General features: G+C 42.2%; 1 protein-coding gene across 3 annotated transcripts in view; it reads right to left on the bottom strand.

Annotated features, from left to right (window-relative positions):
- The window catches only part of LOC114031525 (synaptojanin-2), a 143,526-nt gene extending 129,631 nt beyond the window's left edge, over positions 1-13,895 (bottom strand). For all 3 annotated transcript variants that reach the window (XM_027846650.1, XM_027846651.1, XM_027846652.1), the window contains exon 1: positions 13,455-13,895. In XM_027846650.1, coding sequence (XP_027702451.1) covers positions 13,455-13,581 — 127 coding nt within the window. In that variant the 5' untranslated portion in view covers positions 13,582-13,895. The remainder of the gene's footprint in view (positions 1-13,454) is intronic.
- Between the last annotated feature and the right edge of the window lie 8,066 nt (positions 13,896-21,961).

Genomic DNA, 21,961 nt, shown 5'->3' with positions numbered 1-21,961 from the left:
TTGCTTGTAATATTTTATCCTAGAGCTGGGGGTTTCAGAATTTGACTATGATATTCCTATAGGTTTTCCTTGTAAAATCTCTTTCAGGTGGTGATCGGTGAATTTTTTCTATTTCTACTTTTCCTCTGTTCTAACACTTCAGGATAATTTTCTTTATTTCTTGTATTATTGTATCAAGATTCTCTTTTTGATCATAACTTTCAGGTAGTCCAGTTATTCTTATGTTTTCTCTTTTCAATCTATTCTTCAGATAATTTTTCTTATAAGATGTTTCTCTTCTATTTTTTCATTTTTTTATATTTTGCTTTATTATTTCTTGGTCTCATAACTTTGCTGGCTTCCCCTTGCCCAATTCTAATTTTTGAGTCATTTTCTTCCTTAAGATTCTGGATCTCCTTTTCTAATTGATTGACTTTCTTTTCATAAGCTGCTCATTTTTTCTTGAATTGTTTTTATTTTTTTTTAATTTTTCCCTAAATTTCTTTCATTTTATTTTTAAAGTCTTTTTTAAGTTCCATGAATTCTTTTTAGGCAGGTGACCATTTGACATTGCTTTTTGGGGTAGGAGAGCCTTTCTTTTGCTTCAATATCCTCCTCTGAAGATGAGTCCCAGTCTTTTCTATTCCCATAGTAACTTTCTATGGTTGGATTCTTTCTCTTTTGCCTTCTCTCTCTCTCTTTTTTTAAATTTGCAGCAGATTATTTTTTGTAATCTAGTCCTGGGGTGTGGGGGATGGTGCCTCTGGCCTCAGGTCCTCCTTCAATTCTTCCCTCTGGCCTGGAACTGAAACCAAGGACTTTGCCCTCCTGTAAGTGTCCACAGCTAGCCAAGGCCCCACCCCACTGCTTCTCCACTCACTGGGTATGTGCTGGTGTCTCAGCATCACAGCTGGACCTGGCGTCCCTTATCAGCAGAGGTTCCCTTAATCTTCCTTGGCTCAGACCCTGGACTTCCAAGACTGTCCTGTCCAGGAAGTGAAAGTTCCCGTGGCTGAGACCAAGGCTACCTCCCAACCCAGCTAGTTGTTGTTTCAAGGGAACTAACCTGAAGGTGTTTACTCTTCAAAGGGACCAAACCTTGGTCCTGGGATTTTTCTTTGGATTTTTCTGTGATTGTCCCAGGACTACCACTGTACTGCCCCAACCCTTGTTTATTTTTACCACTCTATGTTCTTTTCGAGGTGCTATTTTATCTTGTTTGTGGGGGAAATCTGGAGAGCTTGGAATTTTCTTATCTACTCTGCCATCTTTCCAAAATCCTCTCTCTCAAAATCTTTCAAAAAATGAATGTCAAAAATTGTCTTTACATGTAATTGGAAAAAATAAAATATTAAATTTTAAAAAAGAAAAAAAAAATTGTAAAGCTCTCTCTTTGAACCCAACTACCATGAAGGTAGAGTCTCCCAGGATCTCCTTTCTAGCTTATCTCCCAGAGCAGCAATAAAGGCTGCAGCTCTCCAGTGGCTAAGGTTAGTTAGCCACAGACTGACTCTAAAACCTACAGAACTACTGCAGACACAAAGGACCAAAAGAATCTTTTGGCTAGAATGAGAGACCTAGAGATGTACCTGTCTACTATAAATTACCCAGCAGAGAGATTCTGACAGCCAGCATTTCCCTTTGTGATTGCCATCACTTAGCAAGACACCAAATCAGAGCTCTATGGATAAGAAGCCTAGTTTTTTATCTCTTCCATATGGAGGAACAATTACCTATGCCATATCAAAAAGATTAACACAAGTTAAACTTAATTTAGTTCATCCAGGTCAGCACTCTGTTAACTCACAATACAGTCTTTTCTAGATCAACCCCAAAGGTATACACATTTTATCTTCTCTTTATATCATTATCAACAGGGGTCTAGGCATCTACCTCTAGTAGAGAGGACATAATTAGATACTGCACTCAGCAGAAAGACTACTATGGAACCTACCCAAAGAAGGGCAGATAGACTTCAGAAAGCTTTGATCTGGTAGAGATATTCACTTCTGCTTTATCCCCCAACTAAACAAGAAAAGGCATCCTGTATGTTCACATGTGGTATCTTTATCCTCGTTCTGATGCTTACTATCTTTGACTGTGAGCGAATCACTTTCCTCATCTGTTCCTCAGCTTCCTCACTTACAGATTTTTTTTTTCTTTTCATCCAGACCTAGGATTTCATTGACCCAGAGAACTCCTAGGGAACAGAGGCCTTCATCCATGCAAACTCTACACAATTTTGCAACTCATAGTCTTAGGTGTATAGGAACATTGAATTTGAATGATTTGTGCGGGGTCATCTAGCAGGGCTTGAACCTGATTCTGAAGTTGGCTCTTGTTATTGTTATTGTTTGTTCTTCGTTCTCAAAGAGGACCATGGTATCAGCAAGCAGATGGCATGACTTGCAAGTGATTTGAATCTAAGTGAGGGAGGGCTGCACAAAGTCACCAGCCTCACTCTCTCCTCCAGAGCCATCTGGGTCCAGTGGCAAGGTATAGATCAAGATCACTGGAGATGGCCCTGGATGTAGTGGAAGGCCTTGGCTTTTTTCAGCTAAGGTCTTTAACAGGTCTCAGTTTGTCTGAGGCAACATCCATTTAGTGATTAAGGCAATATAAAAATGAGGCAAAAAATGGCCTCTTTTAAGTAGTAAAAAATAAATAAATAAATAAATAAAATCTGGGAGGAGAAGACCCTCAGGGTTTCTGGCCAAAACAAAAATAAATGCTATTTATTTTACAAAGTACTGTTAGGTACATATAGTCAAAATCCTGAAAATGACAGCTAGTACTTTTATAATAAAGGGAACCATAGGAAAAGACAAGGATTGGTATAAAGTCACAACCTCTTCTGGCCTCAGTTTCCTCATCTTTGTTTGGACAAGGGTCCCCAGCAACTCTAAATCTGTCATTCTCTTATGATTTTAAGAGAGGTAAGACAATCATAGGCATCATTAAGTCACAGGGAGAGGACAGCTGTCTTTGGTTGGCCAACAACGGGTCCCAGCCCAAGCCTCACTTGGTCATTGCTTGGCTCTTGTCAAGATATTAGGAGACATCCTGTTTTCCAGAGCTAAAGCCCAGCAAGCAAGTTGTGCCCTGAGCTTAGCATAACAACAAACTTTTGCACTCACCCTCTGGACGATCTCAAGCCCAGCAAAATCCCAGAATTGTTTCATACCAGCATCAGGTGGTTTCCGAACTTGGACAGGCACCTGCAGTACCCATCTTCTGGTCGAAGCCCAGCTATGAATCAAACATGTCTCATTGTTGCTGTTAGTACTCATTGTCAGGGCTACAGCTCACTGCATAGCTATTGGCATAAGTACTGAGATCTCCCCACACTGCCTCGGGTCCCCCCATTAGGGGCGGGGCTCCTGCACACGTGTCCTTCCTTGCAAGCCGTCCTTCTCACTTTTAAACGAAACTTGTTTGATTCCTCACTCTCCTGTCTCTGGCCTGCTTTGTTCAGCTCCGGCCACTCACTGGTGCGGTGCAGCAACACTCTCTAACCATGACATCATATTGCCTTTCCATCTGTTTTAAAGATGAGAAGCATCCATGAAATAATAATGATAATACCTGTACTACCAAGCCCTACAGGGTTGTTAAAGAAGCACCATGAGAACCTTAAAACACAATATAAATTGAAAGTCATTGAAACACTAAATAAATTGAAAGTCATCTTTTTTCGGCTGGATTCATTCAGCTCTCTCACTATTCACTGGGAGAGTGTAAATCCATTAAATACTAGGACTGATCGTTTTGTGCTCATGATTGCTTATCTCTATCCAAGTAGTTTGACCACTTGTTCATTCCACCGAGTTTTCAGCCTTCTGGAAAAATTGGTTGTGGCACCCCTGTTGTTTTTAATGATTTGGATGCTTTCTCATGACAAGGGAAGACATACTTGTTAACATTTCCTTTGAGTGGCCAGACAACACATACGTAATTGGTGAGTGAAAAGTCAGCATAAAAAGTCACTTTCTTATGAACAAATGGTTGAATTCTTCTTGAATGGGGAATGAATAAATGAAAAAGCATTTATTAAGTGCTTACTGTGAGCAAAGTACTATGGATAGAAATAGAGGAGACAGTCCCTACTCTCAGGGAGGTCATACATTCCAATGGGGGAGATAATAACATAACAGGTTTCAGCAACAAATCAAAGAAAAAGGCCCCATGGTTCTTAAGATACATCAGGGTGCAAAGCAGATTGTCATGCATCTTCAATTGCATTCCCACTGATAAAAATAAATCCATTTCCAATGTTGAACCATTTGACAGTGCCAAGAACGTAGTGTTGAGAAATTTTCTGAGTCTTGAGTGGTTGCTGAAGTGGGAGCTGTTCAGCAGTTGCCAGGTCACATTTCCACAGGGGTTGCTTCCTAGGAGGATGGCTATGGGATTCGGGCTGGAAGCAGAAGAGTTGGGAGGGGGTACAGTCCTTCCTGGGGTTCTTGGGCTTACCTGTTTGTCAGTCAGTGGCAAGCTGGTCACCAGTTGGTGATGGTGGTGACAGTGAGGAAAGCAAGCCCCTTCTCCACAGTTATTACTTCCTTTCAATGATGGCTGAGGAGCCTGGACTGGAAGCAGTGTAACTGGTATGTGTTGGGGGTAGGGTGGGGCTTATTTTCATGTCTCTTGGGTTTGGAGTCCTGGGTTACCTTCATCAGGATCTGAGGGGGTGGTGGGGCATATTTCACCTCCTGTTTCTCCATCAGGATACATTTCTTCTTTCTTTCAAGAGTATAATCCAGTAGATTTTCAAAAGGCAAGTGATGGGGGTCAACATTTCCAGGTCAACATTTTTCAGAAGCAGGTTACTGATGGCTCACACATTCAAAAGCAATTCCTTGGGCAACCTGCTGTCAGATTATCTGGTTATGTATCTTGAAAGATTGAAGCATTCCCATCTTTGCTGGAAAAACAAAGCTGTTTATGCTTTCAAATGGAATATTTCCAGAGAGCATTTATTAAGTGCTTACTATGAGCAAAATTATGTCTTTGCTCATTCAACCTAAGTTATATCTTCTGGAAAAATATCAGACTGACTAAAATCCATATACACTTGAATTCCATTTATTAATACTCTTTCCATTGATTAGGATATTCTGTCCAATGATATAGATTTAACCCACTCACACCTGCCCATATTCTCTGTGACTTTTGTCCATGTCTTACCCTAAGTTCATCACAGAGGTCCAACCCAATGTGCTAGAAGCTACCCTCAGTTTTTTCTTGACATCAAGAAGATACCAATGGAGTGTTCAACAGTCATCCTTCACCCTTGCTACCTGCCTATGTTCTCTTCCTATTCCGGGTGACATCTTTTATTCCTAATCTCTGAAATTCCTTATTTGCTATATGTTGCAGCTTGCTCACATGTACCATAGGTGAGCTTTTACTAATACTACCTATTAATAACCTTCTAGCAAAAACAAGTTACTTCGCACAGTGGATAGAGCACCAGCCCTGAAGTCAGGAGGACCTGAGTTCAAATCCGGCCTCAGACCAAACACTTGACATTTACTAGCTGTGTGACCCTGGGCAAGTCACTTAACCCCAATTGCCCCCCCCCCCAAAAAAATTACTTCAAGAAATATACATCATGCAACAAATACTAGGCCTGGTTTAAAATTCCAGTTCTGCCACTTATTAGCAAGGGAATTAACTCCTCTGAGTCTCAGTCTCCTCGTCTGTAAAATGAGATTCATATTCATAAGGTCGTTGTACAGAAATCTCTTTGTAAACAGTGAAACACCTATATAAATAAGCTAGTAAAAAAATAACCAAGGTGAACACAGAGGCAAGGGGAGAAGTGAAAATTACAGAATTCAATGGGCATAGTGGTTTTGTTTATTTTGTTGAGCACACAGGTGTGCCTCCCTTTAAACAGAAAAGCCAGTTCTGAAAAGTTGCATCTAAACCCAACCACATTTTAAGTCCATGACACTATTTAAAGGAATTCTGCAATGACTGCCTACAGGCCCCACCTCAGAGGGGTTGCTAGGAGGACAGCATATTAGACAATAGTTTATCAAGTTCTGTGCAAATATGAGCTGTTACTGCTGTGCCTTTTTTTTTTTTTTTTTTGGCTAGGCAATGGGATTAAGTGACTTGCCCAGGGTCCCAGGGTCCCACAGCTAGTTAAGTGTTATGTGTCTGAGGCCAGTTTTGAACTCAGGACCTCCTGATTCCAGGGTTGGTGCTGTATCCCCTCCATCACCTACCTGCCCCCGAGTTGTGCCTTTTAAAACATGAAAATGAATCCTGGTGCTTCTCTGTTCTGAAACTTCATAGAGCAGGTTTGACGAAAGTTAGGCAGTGATACAGGCAGGTGAAGGTGGACTGCCCTCTCCTCAAACTTCACACACTATGGCTTGTCTATCAAGCTGACTCAGGAGAGATGGTGATCACTGGTTTGCTGACATTTACTCTCACCCTTCTTTGCTCCACCCTTTCTCCTCAGCTCACCAGCAGCTATACTAGGAATGCTGAGATCTCTTTGGAGGTTTATTTTTACTGTTCATCTTCATTAGCTGCAAATACCATCACCAGCACAGCCTTAGTATGTCTTGGCCCAGGTACCGAATGGAGATTGAGAAAACAAGGCTAATTCCTCTCACGTACCTTAGTGGCTGCACTCCTAGGACCTTGTCAAGAAAACCTTAGAGACACCATGCTAAAGACTTGGAGCTGATGGTTTCCAGGTTCAAGTCTGGGTGGAATTAGCAGGGTGTGGAGGAGTACAGTAGTAAACTATTTCCCTTCCTGTGCTATCCTAGGTAGGAAGGATACAACTATTCCAACAGCAGCCCTCCTCAGGGGGGAATCAAGATAGTCAAAAATGGCAGCTAAGACCTCAGGATGTTAGGGAGTTATTTTGGAGGTAGAGTGCAAACTCAGAGAAAACTCGGGAAAGCACAAATTTATCTCCACTCCAAGAATCTCAGGCCTTCTCTTGAACCTCTAAGACAGGGTGGGAAACCTGCAGATGTTCTGTAAAATTTGGATCCAGTCAAAAGGCCAAACTTAAGGATCTAGAAGGCCACATGTGGCATCAAGGCCGAAGGTTCCCCAACCCTGGTCTAAGAAATGTTCTTCGGAAGGCTATGGGAAGCCTATATAAAGCAGGAGATACTCTGTCTTCCCTGCCATGATCAATTCCGTCAAAAGTGGTTGCTTTGCTAACTTTGATCGACTTAGCTCTTCTCAGCAATGCAAAGATCTAAGACAACTCCAAAAGACTCATGATGGATCCACATCCAAAGAAAGAACTATGGAGTCTGAATGCAGATGGAAGCATACTCTTTGCTCTCCTTTTCTTTTGTGGTTTTGTTTCTTCTTTCTTATGGTTCCTCCCATGAGTTCTAATTCTGCTTTAAGTCATGACTAATGTGAAAAGGTGCTTAATATGTATGTATAAGTAGCACCTATATCATATTACATGCCCTCTTGGGAAGGGGGGAGGAGGGGGAAGAGGGAGAAAATTTAAAACTCAAAATCTTATAGAAGTGAATGTTGAAAACTAAAAATAAATTTAAAAATTTTTTTTAAGTGTTTGCTTTGTTTTGGAAAGGATAACATGTCTAGGTGCAAATTCACATCATTGTTTCTGCTTTGGGACACACTTCAATTTGTTGAGCAAACTTTGGACTCACACATATGAGCAATGAAGACCAAAACTTACTTAATACCAAACAAACCGATTTTAAAAGGAGTCAATCAAAGGAAATTATTTCTGAATAACCTTGAGCTAAAATAAGGGTCTATTGAGGCTTGCATCATTCTCCTACAGGTGAGTTTTACACAAAAGAGAACTGGAAAAACTAACTCAGTTTTGGTATATTGGTCAACTCAACAAGCATTTATTAAGTGCCTCTGTGTACCAGGCACTGTGCTAAGGACTGGCGATGCAAGGAAAGGCAGAAACACCATCCTTGCCCTCAAGGAGCTCACAGTCTAATAGGGGAGACAACAGGCAAACTATGTACAAAATGTGTGTGTATGTGTGTTCAGTCACGTCCAACTCTTTGTGACCCCATTTGGAGTTTTCTTATCAAAGATACTGGAGTGGTTTGCCATTTCCTTCCTCCAGCTCATTTTACAAATGAGGAAACTGAGGCTGAGTGAAGTGACTTGCCCGGGGTCACACAGCTAGTAAGTGTCTGAGGCCAGATTTGAACCCAGGAAGATGAGTCTTCCTGACTCCAGGCCCAGCACCTGACTGCTAGATGATCTTAGAGGGGAATACTAGTTTAAGGAGGACTAGGAAAGACTTCTTGCAGAAGGTGGAACTTTAACCGAGAATGAATGAAGCCCAGGAATCCAAGACATAGAAATGAGGATAAAGAGAGTTAGAGGCAAAGAGAAAAAGTCAGTGGAAATAAATGTACACAGTTGGGAGATGGAGCCAAGACCAAGCAAGAAGGCTAGCATCACTGGAGAGGGGAGGGAGGGGATTAAGATGTAAGAAGACCAGAAAGGTAGGAAGGGACCAGGTTACCAAGGGCTTTAACCGTCGTGGGATTTTATATTTCAGTCTGGGGCAATAGGGAGCCACAGGAATTGATTGCCTTGAGGGGGTGCAGGGGGTGACTCTGATACTAGGGAAAAGGTAAAGCACAGAGGTTGTAAAGTGAATGCTCAAAGAAAAGAGGCAGATCTCCCTGTGGCTACAATTCAGTTTCTCCTGGGACTGAAATAGGTCTGTCCCACCCTGTTCACTTTATTTTCCAATCTTTGTAACAGGAACCTGACCAAAATGATACACTGGGAAGCTCCAGTAGGACAAACTTCAAGGCACCAACGTGACCAAATAATACTGGGTCATAAACTCTGCGAAGGTGGCAATAGCCACACACCAGACAAAGCCTTTACCCTTCCTGCTTTATAACCATTTTGTTCATTCAAATGAAGCCCGCCTTTGTAGCCTCAGTCCAAACAGAGCAGAATGATTTTTTTTTAAAAAGGCATCCTGCATGTTTACCCAGAACCTTTCTTCCCAGAAGCTCAAAAGTGATTTGGGGACATTCTCTCATTAACCTAACTAAACAGCCCAAGCCCTGTGGACAGATTTAATACCAAATCTAGGAGGCACAAACACTCCCTCACAGACTTGGAGAAAAGAGGAGGGAGGGAATGAGTTTCAGGGAAAGTTGCTACCAGGATTTTGTGCTCTATGACTGATAAATCCTGAGGTGGCTCTTCCAGAGGTGACAGTCCTAAACAAATCAGTCCCAAAGTCTGCCCCCTTGGGCTTTGCAGCCCAAGGTCAATTAGGCACATTACCCTAACCTAACCAATTCAAAGGGCTGCAGAGAAATAGATGCACCCTGAGCAGCTTTTCCCCTCCAGCTCATACTGTGATTTTAAAAAAGTGTGTGGGTATTCCCTGCCCCAACTCTACCACATAGAAATAAAAAAATCTACATGTTATTCATAGATCACCTATTTGGGGAAAGTGAGTCACCAGATGTGGTTTTTCACTCATTTATATTGCCAATTTACTAAGAAAAAAATTTCTTAAAGAGTTCCTGAATTCAACAACTATTTATGTAGCCAACAACTATTTATGTATGTGTATGTGTATGTGTATATGTGTGTGTGTGTGTGTGTGTGTATATATACACACACACACACACAGAAAAAGATGGGGAGAGGGGGAAGAGGGAAGAGATGAGAGAGGGAAGAGAGGTGGGGAGAGGGTAGAGAGGAGGGAGAGGGCAGAGAGGGAGGCGAGAGCCAAAAGTCTTACTGCCATTTTAAGCAAATAGCAGTAAGACTTTTGTCTACCCCTCTGATGTGGGTCTTACAGTTATTATTAATCTCAGTCATACAGCTGAGAAAACAGATGCTTACAGATGTTAAGTGATTGTCCACGATCACACAACTAGTAATTATCAGAGTCAGGATTTGAACCCAGATCTTCACATTTAGCATAGGTTCCCAGAATTAGTGCTGGAATGTATCTTGAAGGTCATCTAATCCAATCTCTTCATTTACAGATGAAGAAACTGAGTCCCAGAGAGCTGTGACTTACCCCAAGTTCACACAAGTACTATGACAGAACTGGACCTTAGAAGAAGGTCCTCCGATTTTAAATGCACCACTGCCTCTCTCTACATTCTATCTGCCACTTCTGTATTTGGGGCATCTGCTGCTTCTTTCTACATAAAAGGCTTTGCTTTTGGCCCTAACTTTTAAAAGAAGGAATTTAGAGCACCTTTCATTTAACAATCAAGCTCTGCTAGTTGGCTAAGTGACCCATGGCAAATATCTCTTTACAGATTTCTCAAGTAGTAACAGGAGGGACTGACCATCTTATCTTAAGAAGCTAAGAATAGCTTCTTAAAACCACAAGTCAGGTCAAGTCCCTGATCATGTCTGAACCCTGGCTGAAAAACCTTTGGAAAATGCCCTTGAGATGATAGAATCTTATAATGTTAAAGAAAGAAGAAAGATCATTTAGTCCAATCCCCCTAATATAGATAAGGCAAAAAAGTGCAATGAATCATCCCATGGTAAGTGACAAGAGCAAATATTCAAACTCAGATCTTTTGATTCCAAATTCACAGTTTTCTGCACTAAACAATATTGTCTTTTCATTGTGCTGCCTGGTCCTTCATAAAGCCAAAAATTACTTACTAATTCGCTGTCTGGGAGGGCCAGGGATCGAAACCAGTCCTTCAATGAGATTAGATGGATTTAAGATGATTCATTCAACCCTCACCTGGTCTCCCATATAACCAACAGTCTGTATTTGCAAGATAGCTAGTCAGGAGTAGGAGTACACTGTGGCCACAGAAGAGAGAAATGAGCTCACTTGGGGGAATCCAATCAATACCAGTGGCTTCATTAGTCCTGTACTAAAACTGAACTAACCAGCTACAAACCACCAGGGACAACGAGCACAGAAAAACAAAACAGAGATGCCCCAAAGCCCCTGCCAGCTGAATCTGAAAAAGACATTGCTCTGAAACCTGAAAAGTACCCAAAGGTGGTGGCAAGTAGATTCTTCCAGCACAATCTTCTACTTCAATGTTTGGTTTTTTTGAAATGAGGGCATTCTAATTTTGTTTGAGTATGCATATCACTGCAAGGGTTTTGTCCTTTATTTCTCCCCCTATGGGGAGGTGACAGAGAAAAAGAGTTTCATTCATTTAAGAAAATTAAAAAATAAAAATGAGGTCATTCTAGCTTTGCTCAGAGAGGAAAACTCAGAAAACTCTCAACGCATAAGCTATATGTACACTTTTAGTGGGAAGAAATCATTTTTTCAAACGTTGTGTCTAATCAATCTGTACTTTATTTTTTTTTAAAGGATTAAACAGACAATTTCCCTAGGAAAAGAATGTTCCTACCCTTAGCAGGGAAGTATGAAGAAATGATCTTTTTGGAGCCAGTATTACCAATTAAATACTACTGAGTTTCTTAAAACAGCTTAATTCAATTTAGTTTAAGAAAAAAAAAAAGATAAAAATTCACCATAAGTTTTCAGCCCAAGATTTCCAGAGAAAAACAAAACCAAACAATGCTAGGTTAAGTGGCAAATTTGGAAGACCAAAAAAAAAAGAAAAGAAAACAAAAACATATGACTGATATGACAAATATTCTGGTATCTGACTTACTGATGTAAAAACACTTTGGAAGGCATAATTACCAAGTTAATTTCCTAATGAAAAATATGCCTTCTATTTCTTCAATTCATCCCCAAACTCTTCACTTTTGAGGTAATGAAATCTTAAGTGGTTGATAATGTTTGCCTCTGTATCTTAATAGCCAAATTTGGGCTTTCATAGAGGAACATGGAGGTATCAGCTTAGAACTGAGAGATGGAGAACCTGACTTGAGATCTTTACATTTATTTCTCAATTTGACAAGCACCTGCCATGAGAAAAGCATTGTCCTGGGCAACAGGAAGATTAAAATCAACAGCAGAAAAAACAGTCCCTGCCCTTAAGGAGCTTGTATTTCATAGAGGTGAACCAATTGCATATGTTAAATTCAGAGAATAAAGGAAACAAAAACTTGTGCATACAAAAAAACAACAACCTCAAAACAACAACAAAAAAAGACTACTGCATTTTTAATTACATTTTTGGAGAGGAAGAGTAACTAAAGAAATGGTACCTTTACAAAGTTTACAATTTAGCTGGACAAATAGCTCAAAAATGTATGAAAATGTTTATAAACTAAGAATGTTTACACAACCACCTACCAATGCATGCAAATGAAATTAGCATGCCACACAAATTCCAAGAGAGTATAGGAAAAATGGCACCCTCTCTCCACTCATTATTTAGCCAGTCATATATACACAAGCTCACAAATTCAGCAAACTTTTAAAGTCCAGTCTCTGACTTTCATCTACACTTGGAAAAAAAAATAATAAGTTTTCAAAAACTTCCACAATCCTGACTGATTTAGAACACTTGGAAGTACTGCCTGAATCCTTCACGTAGATGCTAGTGGTAAATGCAACCCTGGTGGTGTTATCTGAATGGCATTACACTTATCACAGTATTTGGAGATCAAGGTCAAGTTCGCTGCCATCAAGAACCCAGAAGCGTACCCGACTACACTGGCAAGGATCTCGTGCTAGTCCTTCCAGCCAAATTCTGTAGTCAGGTGTGTTGAGTTTTCTTCACCATGGATTTGTCGACCTGGAGTAGCAAGCCTTCCATAATGTACCTATTACCCAAGCGGCTCACAGCTACTGTAATCATTTATTCCAAAAACAGGTGTAGGGAAGAAAGATATACACACACATAGAGTTGGCATAGCTGCTCAAACTCTATAGAGGCCAAATCTTTCCGATCATAATTAATATTTCTAAAGTAAGACACAAAAGGCTCGCGCCCGGTTAAGAATTGCTTTCTGGGGCGCGGGCGGTGCCCCCCACCTCCTACTCCCGCCTTCCTATCCTGTAATTCTTAGAGGCTCCCTCTAGCCCAGCAGGCAAAAACCAAACCCAGAAGCTTGGAGAAAAGTCACTTTAGGGAAGGTCTAACCCGAGGGACTCTAAAGCCACTTGGAAGGGCGCTTGAACCCACATTACCATCCCAAACCCCCTCCCACTCACCCACCATCCATTCTGAGATTTTTAAAGAGAAGTCTATTCCTAGAGTGTCAGTCCCACACTAGGCTACGCTTGGCACCGAGCACAGTCATCTCAGAGAAAGCCACGGGAGGCAAATGGGGAGGAGGGCCATACTGTCCCGGACCCCAGACACTGGCCGACCAGCCCCAGGATGCAGCCCCGAAGCAGGCGCTTTCAGCCCCGGGAAGAGCTTTTCGGGGCTCCGCTGCTGTGCCTCTCGTTCCCCCAGCTCCTCCCTCCACCAGAGGCGCTGACCGTGCGCACCCCCGGGTCTCCCAGGACATGAGCCATCCCGGATAGGGCAGGTCCCGTGAGCCGCTCGGCGCGCCACAGCCCGAGAGCCCAGGGAAGGAAGAAGAGCACTTACTGAGCGTGGCCACGGTGCCGGCCTCGAAGAGGAGACAGTCCTGGCGGCTGCGGGCCTCCAGCAGGATGCTGCTGTCCCCTGGGGACTCCAGCCTCCGCAGCAGCCGCAGTCCTTTGCTCAGAGCCATGCGGAGCTCTACTCACAGGCGAGGAGGGGGCCGCGAGACACCGGGTAGGAGGCAGGAGAGGAGCGCTCCAGTCTCCCGAACTCCTCCAGCCTCACCGGGAGCTTCCAGCCACCCGGCCCGAGCGCCAGGATCGGAGCCCCCGCACTGTCCAGTCTGGGGAACTGCCCCCGCTTGTTCCCCTAGGAGGAAGCCGCTGGCTGCAGCCCAGCTGGCCCGGGACTCAGAAGGCAGAGAGCTGTAGGGGAAAACCGCCAAATTCCCCTCCCTGGGCCAGGCCTTCCACGCTTTGAGCAACTTTCAGGAGTTTCACTTTGTCTCCCTACCCCCAGCCCGGCCCACTGCTGGCTCCTCCTTCTCCTCCCTCTCTCTTTTTCCCCTCGCCGCCCTCTTGCCCCGGGGTAGGTGAGAGCTGTGGGCAGCCTCCCTAGCAGTCTGCTCTTTCTTCCTTTCCTCGGGTTCAAAAGGCTTAGTGCTCCCCCCAGAGGTCTAGGTAGCAGTGCTTTCCTCCCCCGTTAACCTTGGGGCTAGCTGGCTGTGGAAGCACTGGATAGAAAAGTCAAAACGAGTTTCTCCGACCTGCTCCGAGAGTTCGCAGGTCTCAAAGATCCTCCGAAGCCCAGTCAGTGGGGAGATTTCTCAAACCCTCATGTGGAAGTGCCAGGGTCTTCTCCAGGTTGCGGTAGATAAGGAGGGACATTCCACACATTCCACATAACTCTGAGGCGATGAAATCCAGCAGTTCTACAATTACAAAAAGAGAGACAGAGAGACAGACAGAGAACACTGAAGGAAAGAAAGTCCATATAAGGTAGAGGTTATATAGTGGAAAGAACTGGGGATTAGATGTCAGGAGAACTTGCTTTGTCTCACCTCATTAAACCTTGATGAGCCTCAGTTTCCTCCTGTGTAGACGGGGGGTAATAATCTCTGCCTTCTCTACCTCATGGGATTGTTGAGGATCAAGTCAGATAATAAACTTGAAACCACACTGGAAAACACTCTACAATCATTGAGTAATATTCCTATGGTAAATGTGCTCTGGGCCCACTCTCCCAGAGCACGACAGGCTGCATCTGTCCTTCAAGGCTCTAAGGGTACCCCTGAAGGGCTGAAGGTATCTTCTCTACTGCTGTCAGCTCAAGCCCCCATTCTCAGTGTGTTCCCCCCCACCCCAGTCAGCCAATCAGCATCTTTATTAAACATTTCTATACCAGGCACTGTGCTAAGTGCCCCTATCACCTCTGACTAGTGCTCCAATTCTACTTAACCAATCTAATATCAATTAGCTTTTACAAAAGGATATTTACATGGAAAATACAGCAAGAACAGAAGTACAAACATTTCCCTCCAACACCTTGGAGGCATATCCTACCCCATAATGTCTCAGTCTCTGGAGAGAGTAGACTTAAGTTTAACACCAGTTCTATATACTATTGGTCCCACCAAGTTAATGTCCAAATATGGCAGAGATTCTGGATGAGTTCCTCTCATTTTCAGGTCATCAATAGGCTGGTTATAAAACCCCACATGGACTTATCAAAGATTCCTAGAGCCCCAGATTCCTGCACTCCAAAGGGTCTCCTGACCTTTTGATATCGATAAGGTCATAGTCTCCAATTTCCTTCACCAAAAATTAAAGAACAAACAGTAATGCAGGCAACAAATTCAACCTTGTTTTCACTTACTCTCAAACTCCTGTTTTGATTACTCCAAAACGTGGTTCAGGCTGTTAACAAGATTTTACTGAGCCAGTCTCTAACTTAAGAATGAAGAAACAGCAGGCCAGAGACAAAGAGCCTGTAATCAGGTTGCAGTTTAATTAATTAGTTTCATTATGAGGAACAGACTTGCAGATCGGGAATTCTCCTGATCAGAATTCCACTTTGCTGGGGCAGCTAGGCTGTGCAGTGGATAGAACACTGGCTTTGAAGTCAGGAGGTCCTGAGTTCAAATCCAGCCTCAGACCAAACACTTGACACTTACTAGCTGTGTGACCCTGGGCAAGTCACTTAACCCCAATTGCCTTAAAAAAAACTAATTCCACTTTGCTGAAGTGAAAACAGAGATTATACACATAAATCACAAGTAGGAAGGGGGGAAGGTGGATTACAAACAGTGATTTTCCTAGGCTTCAGTAGTTTCCAACAACAAACCCACAAATGGAAGACAATACAACAATTCTAGAGTCTTGTGGGAGCAATATTGCTCAAGCCCTTGAGGGGGTCATTACTTGGTGGGTCACAGGACTAGAGTTCTGTGATGGGAACAGGATCTACAATCTTTGATTTGCTTCCCTTCAGGTATGCAGGCACAAGGATGCCAGTGATTGTGAGCCTTGTCAAAGTCCAATTTATCATTTTAAGCTGCATCGTGAGCTCTCCCACAAGAGAGACGATTCCAAAAAATCTAATCTATTAGTATATTCATTACCCATATCATATTGATTTTTATAAAAATCATAATTCCCTTCACAAGGCCATCACTCCCCACACTGTTTCTGGACCTTTACTCTAGTGGCTATCTTCATGCTGGCCACATCTCCATCTCTACAGTCTTTTCCTCTGGTGGTGAGTTCCTTCCCGAACCTATATTTGAGAAGCACCCACATCAGCTGTGTTTACTCCAAACGTGGTTCAGCCCACGACTCCTTGGATTCCTTCTGGTTCCTCTCCTCTCCTCCCTCACCCCCCTTTTCAACTTCCTTTTATGTGCTGTCTTCCCCCATTAGGATGTAAGGTTCACAAAGGCAGGGATTCTCTTATTATTTTTTGCTAGTATTTGTACTTCCTGTGCTTAGCACAGTGCCTGGCACATAGTAAACACTTAAATGCTTTATCTATCTTTCCTAGAGCCACATGTTGGCTTGAGACAAGGAGAAGGCCTGAAGGCTCTGTCCTTTCAGCATTGTCTCTTTTTGTTTGTTTGTTTTTGGTGAGGCAATTGGGGTTAAGTGACTTACCCAGGGTCACACAGCTAGTAAGTGTCAAGTGTCTGGTCTGAGGTGGGATTTGAACTCAGGTCCTCCTGACTCCAAGCCCGGTGCTCTATCCACTGTACCACCTAGCTGCCCCATCAGCATTGTCTCTTACCAGATGTCGTTGGGTAAGAAAGAAGTGAGCCTAGGGAGAAAGAGGGCCTTTTTGAATGCCTCTGTCCTCTGTTCCAGCTCTGCAGCTGAAGCCAATCAGAGAGGCTACTTATCAATAACACACAGTTAGCAGACCAGACCCAGTCATGGAATGTCTATGAATGCTCCAAAGTCTCTCCATTACCATCATCAGGACTCTCTCAGAAGCAGGCTCCCAAATCTCGGGGTATTTGCATCAGCAGCACTGCACATGCTTGTAGGGACTGGGCTCATTGGCCAGACCCTTGTTACTTTAATAAAAATAATAAAAATGATAAAGAAGAAATTCAATCCTGTCCCTTACCAAGTACATGGTCAATGTGTCAGTCTCCCACACAAAATATGTTCAATTTAATTAAAAAAAAAAAGAAGAATTATCCCTTCCCACAGTGAGCTTACATTCTTCTGGCAAAGAGAAATAGATGGGTACAAAGATAAGTAAATGCCAATGCAGCATCCCTTCTGAGCTCACTCCTCCAACTTGCACTGGTAAGTTGTGACCTCAGAGAAACAGTGCTAACTCAAATTCTAGATGGTAACCCTATGGGTGGCTATCCTTTTAACACTTTAGTTCTTCATCTCAGACAGATCTTATCCATAACAATCAGCTTTTAGAAAGGCATTTATGAGGGGTAGCTAGGTAGCAGTCAGGAAGACCTGAGTCCAAATCCGGCCTCAGACACTTATTAGATGTGTGACCCTGGGCAAGTCACTTAACCCCACTGCCTCAAAAAAAAAAAAGAGGTATTTATGTAAATGGCATAACAAGAATAGTAGTTACAAAGCATTTCCCCCCAAAAACTGAGGTATATGCCCACAAATACACACAGGTGGTTGGGAAGGGGGATAAGAGTAGATAGTATGCAATGATAGCGAGGCACACCTAGAGAACACAGGTGCCCAAGACAACTTATAACTCCAGAACAGCAAGGCCTCAATGTTCTTTCTTTCTTTGAGAAGTCATTACTAAGTTCACTGTGGGGTGGAAGAAAGTAATTTCAGTGGGAATATTAATAGCTGGAGGGATCACAAAAGGCCATTCTGTAGGAGATGGCTTTGACACTAGAGCTGACCCTTGAAATGATGCCAACAGGCAACAATGAGGACGAGAAGCCTGAGGTTGAGCCCATGTAAAGACCCAGGACAAGCGATAGAATGTTTGTAGATGGGTAACAATAAGCAGAACAGTTTGGAAGGAAGGTAGAGTCTAGGAGAGAGTGTAAAATGAAGTAAGTCCGGAAACAGGCTGGAGAGAAATGTGAAGGCATTTCAATGACAGAGGAGGAGATTGTATTTATTCTTAAGACAAGAAAAGCCATGGAAGCTTCCTGAGCAAGGAAGTCACATGGTTAGACCTGGACTTTAGAAATATGGAGGCTGGTTAGAAGAGGGGAGAAAGAATGGAATCACGAGAACCAATCAGGAGACTATTACAGTGGTCCAGCTGGGAGGGTGATGAATGCAGAGGCAGTTGTGGAAGAAGAGATTAGAGATGGTGTGAAAGTGGAATTAGCAAGACTAAGTAACCGATTGGATATGGAGGATGAAGGAGCTCTCATCTTGTGAAAAATAGGTACTAAAATAAACCACTTCAAACTTAGAGGGACCCCTGCACATATTCACCCATTCAGTATAACAGTATAACGTGGTCTTTAGGGAGAACAGATGTGGAATAAGATTGCAAGGATCTTCTTTATTTCTAGCAGAGCCATTGAGAGTGTCTTTTAGAAACAGAGGATTTAGAATCAAAAACACCTGCATTTTAATCTTGTCTCAGTCACTTACTAGCTGTGTGACCCCTAGCGAGTTGCCTAGCCTCTCTGCCTCTGTTTCTTCATCTGTAAAATGAGAATAATGTTAGCCCCTACTTCACAGGATTGTTGGAAGGCTCAAATTAGATGACATATGTAAAGCTTTATGTAAATTTTATCCTGGAAGAAAACAATTTAAAAACTGTGTTTAAAAGTTGAATTTGGGGCAGCTAGGTGGCTCTGTGGATAGAGCTCTGGCCTTGGAGTCTGGAAGACCTGAGTTCAAATCCAGCCTCAGACACATGACACTTACTAGCTGTGTGACCCTGGTCAAGTCACTTAACCCTGATTGCCTCACTCCCCCCCAAAAGGGGGGGGGAAGTTGAATTTAAAGGAGGTGGATTGATACTCAGAGAGAGAGAGAGAGAGGTAAGAAGAAAAAAAGAGAAGAAAATGAGGAAGATAGGAGCAAATGCATTTTGGTGGGGAAAATATCATATGCAAAGGTTCAAAACCAAGAGCAAAAAAAGCTGTAGGGAAAGGGGTGGGGGCAGGTGGAAGATGACAAACCTTTCAGCTGGATTACTCTAATAATTCTAATATTAATATAGTAACAACCTGGTTTGGTTTGGGTGGTGTTGTAAACATTACTATTATTATTGCTATGGTTCCAGCAGAGCAGTCCAGTCTATACAGAAGTTACTTAAGTTGATTCTTTGGTTTGTCTTTTTCTTTTTCAATTTATTTATTTATTTTTAATTTTCAATATTCACTTTCACAAGATTTTGAGTTCCAAATTTTTCTCCCCATCTCTCCCCATCCCCTACCCCATGACAGCATACATTATGATTATCCATTCCCTCAATCTGCCCTCCCTTCTATCACCCCCCCCTTCTCTCATCCCCTTCCCCTTCTATTTTCCTATAGGGTAAGATAGATTTCTATACCCCATTGCCTGTGTATCTTATTTTCCAGTTGCACGTAAAAACAATTTTTAACATTTGTTTTTAAAACTTTGAGTTCCAAATTCTTTCCCTTCCTCCCTCCCTATCCGCTCTCATTGAGAGGGCAAGTAATACAATATAGGTTATACCTGTGTAGTCATGCAAAACACTCCCATAATAGTCATGTTGTGAAAGACTGACTATATTTCCCTCTATCCTTTCCCACCCCTACCCCGTTTATTCTATTCTTTCTTTTGACCCTGTCCTTCCTCAAAAGTGTTTGCTTCTAATTAGCCCCTTCCCCAATCTGCCCTCCCTTCTATTGCTCCCCCTTTATCCCCTTCCCCCCTACTTTCCTGTAGGGTAAGATAGATTTCCATACCCAAATGAGTGTGTATGTTTTTCTTTATTTTTTAAAAATCCAGATAAACGTAACTCTTGTTAACTGGGTTTCAGTGGCTACATTTACTGCTGGAAATATTCATCAAATAAACGCTAGCAATAACCTGCAAAACAAAAGTTAGCCATGCCTAGGCCACATTCTCTTTAAGGATTTCTTTTTATGTCTATGATTAAAATCACACATGAAGAGACAGTATTACATGGCAACTGGAGGAAAAAGAGTAAGCAAGTTTCCTATGTGACCACAATGGGAAGTGGAGGACAACCTTCTTTCTCAATTTTGCCTCACCCTATAATTAGTGACTGAAAATTAACATGAAAGTGAAATTGCTACATAATAATTTGCTATACAGCAAAACCAACTCAGCAACTTTGGGTCATTTCTGTAAATAGTCAGCAGCTCTACTGGACATTATTGTTTCTTTCAGTCCTCTCTGGCTCGCCAATTTCCTTAGAAACTTAGTTAACTAAGTTTAAAACAAAACACTTTTCCTTATTGATGTTGATGATGGCAAAGATCATACCCTATATTTGCATGATAGCACTTTTAGTTTTTATCAAAGTACTTTAATATCTTCTCACTTTATCTCCCAACAAATCTGTGAAGTAGGTAGAGCACATATTTCCATTTCAGGGTCATGAAATCTAGACAGCTAAGTGGTCAGGTGGATAGAGAACCAGACCTGGAGTCAGGAAGACTCATCTTCCTGAGTTCAAATCTGGCCTCACACACTTACTAGCTGTGTGATCCTGGGCAAGTCACATAACCCTGTTTGCCTCAGTTTCCTCACCTGTAAAATGAGCTGGAGAAGGAAATGGCAAACCACTCCAGTATCTCTTCCAAGAAAACCCCAAAAAGGGTCAAGAAAAGTTGGATCGAACAACAGCAACAAATTATTATAAGATCTTAGCTTCAGAGTTAGAAGGGATCTCAGAGACCACAAAGTCCAACTATTTCATTTTATAGTTGAGGAAACTGAGGTCCAGATAGGTTAAATGACTTATCAAAGATTACCCAAGTAGTAAGAGGCAGAGTCACATCCAAAGGCACAGAGAGACTGTGGTATAATGGAAGAACAATGGATTTAGAGTCAGATAGCCTGGGTTCCAGTTCTGATTCTGCCACTTTGGGCAAACCATTTTTACTTTTTGGCATCAGTTTCCTCTTCTGTAAAACAGGGATGATGATATCTGCATACCCATACCTCACAGAACTATTGTAAAGATAAATGCACCAATAGATGAAAAAGCCCTTTTAAAGTTATAAAGCCCCATATAAATGCCAGCCAGTATTATTAGAGAGACAAAAGAAGTCCGATTGGAAAAAGCACTGAACTTAGAGGTAAAAGACTGGACTTGAATCCTGGAAAAACACCTACTAGTTGTGTGACATTAGGCAAATCAGTTAGTTACAAAATCTCCGATTTTCAATTTTCTCTTCTATAATATGGATATACTAATATTTTCACTACCTTCTTTACAAGGGTACTGAAAAGATCACTCACGGCAAACTATACAGAAATATGAATTATTATTCAAGATTATGCAGCTAACTAGGACTAGAACCAGGGCTAGCCCAGTATATTTTCCATTAAACCAATGATTTCTAAATCAAAGCTCCTGTTTGTTTTAATTTATGGCACTCATCTATTTGTATTACTAATAACTATTTGTTTCTCTTTGAAGACTTGCTCAGCAAAGAGACACAGGACTGCATCCAGGGTAAATGGTTTATGATAAATGGTAAATGTTTAACAACTGTCTCTTTGTGGGGAAAACGACCCCATCACACTTTTATGCAGCATTTTCTCCATCACTTTCTTAAGTCTAGACAATCAGCAGAACAATAAATTAAGCTCCGATTTGTAGCATTTGCTGATTTCTGAGGTATAAATGCTCACCCAGCTAAGTGGTACAGTGGATAGAGTGCCAGGTGGGGGGGAGTCAGGAAGACTCACCTTGCTTGGTTCAAATCTGGCTTCAGACACTTACTAGCTGTGTGACCCTGGCCAAATCACTTAACCCTATTTGCCTCAGTTTCTTCATCTGTAAAATGAGCTGGACAAGGAAAACGGTGAGCCACTCCAGTATTTTTGCCAAGAAAACCCCCAAAAGGGGTCACCAAAAGTTGGACATGACTGAAAAAGACTGAACAA

Source organism: Vombatus ursinus, unplaced genomic scaffold (genome assembly GCF_900497805.2).
Source record: "Vombatus ursinus unplaced genomic scaffold, bare-nosed wombat genome assembly UNPS02015175.1, whole genome shotgun sequence".
Lineage (NCBI taxonomy): Eukaryota > Metazoa > Chordata > Mammalia > Diprotodontia > Vombatidae > Vombatus > Vombatus ursinus.
Note: the sequence above shows the minus strand (reverse complement) of the source record. Positions and strands in the feature narration are given on the sequence as shown.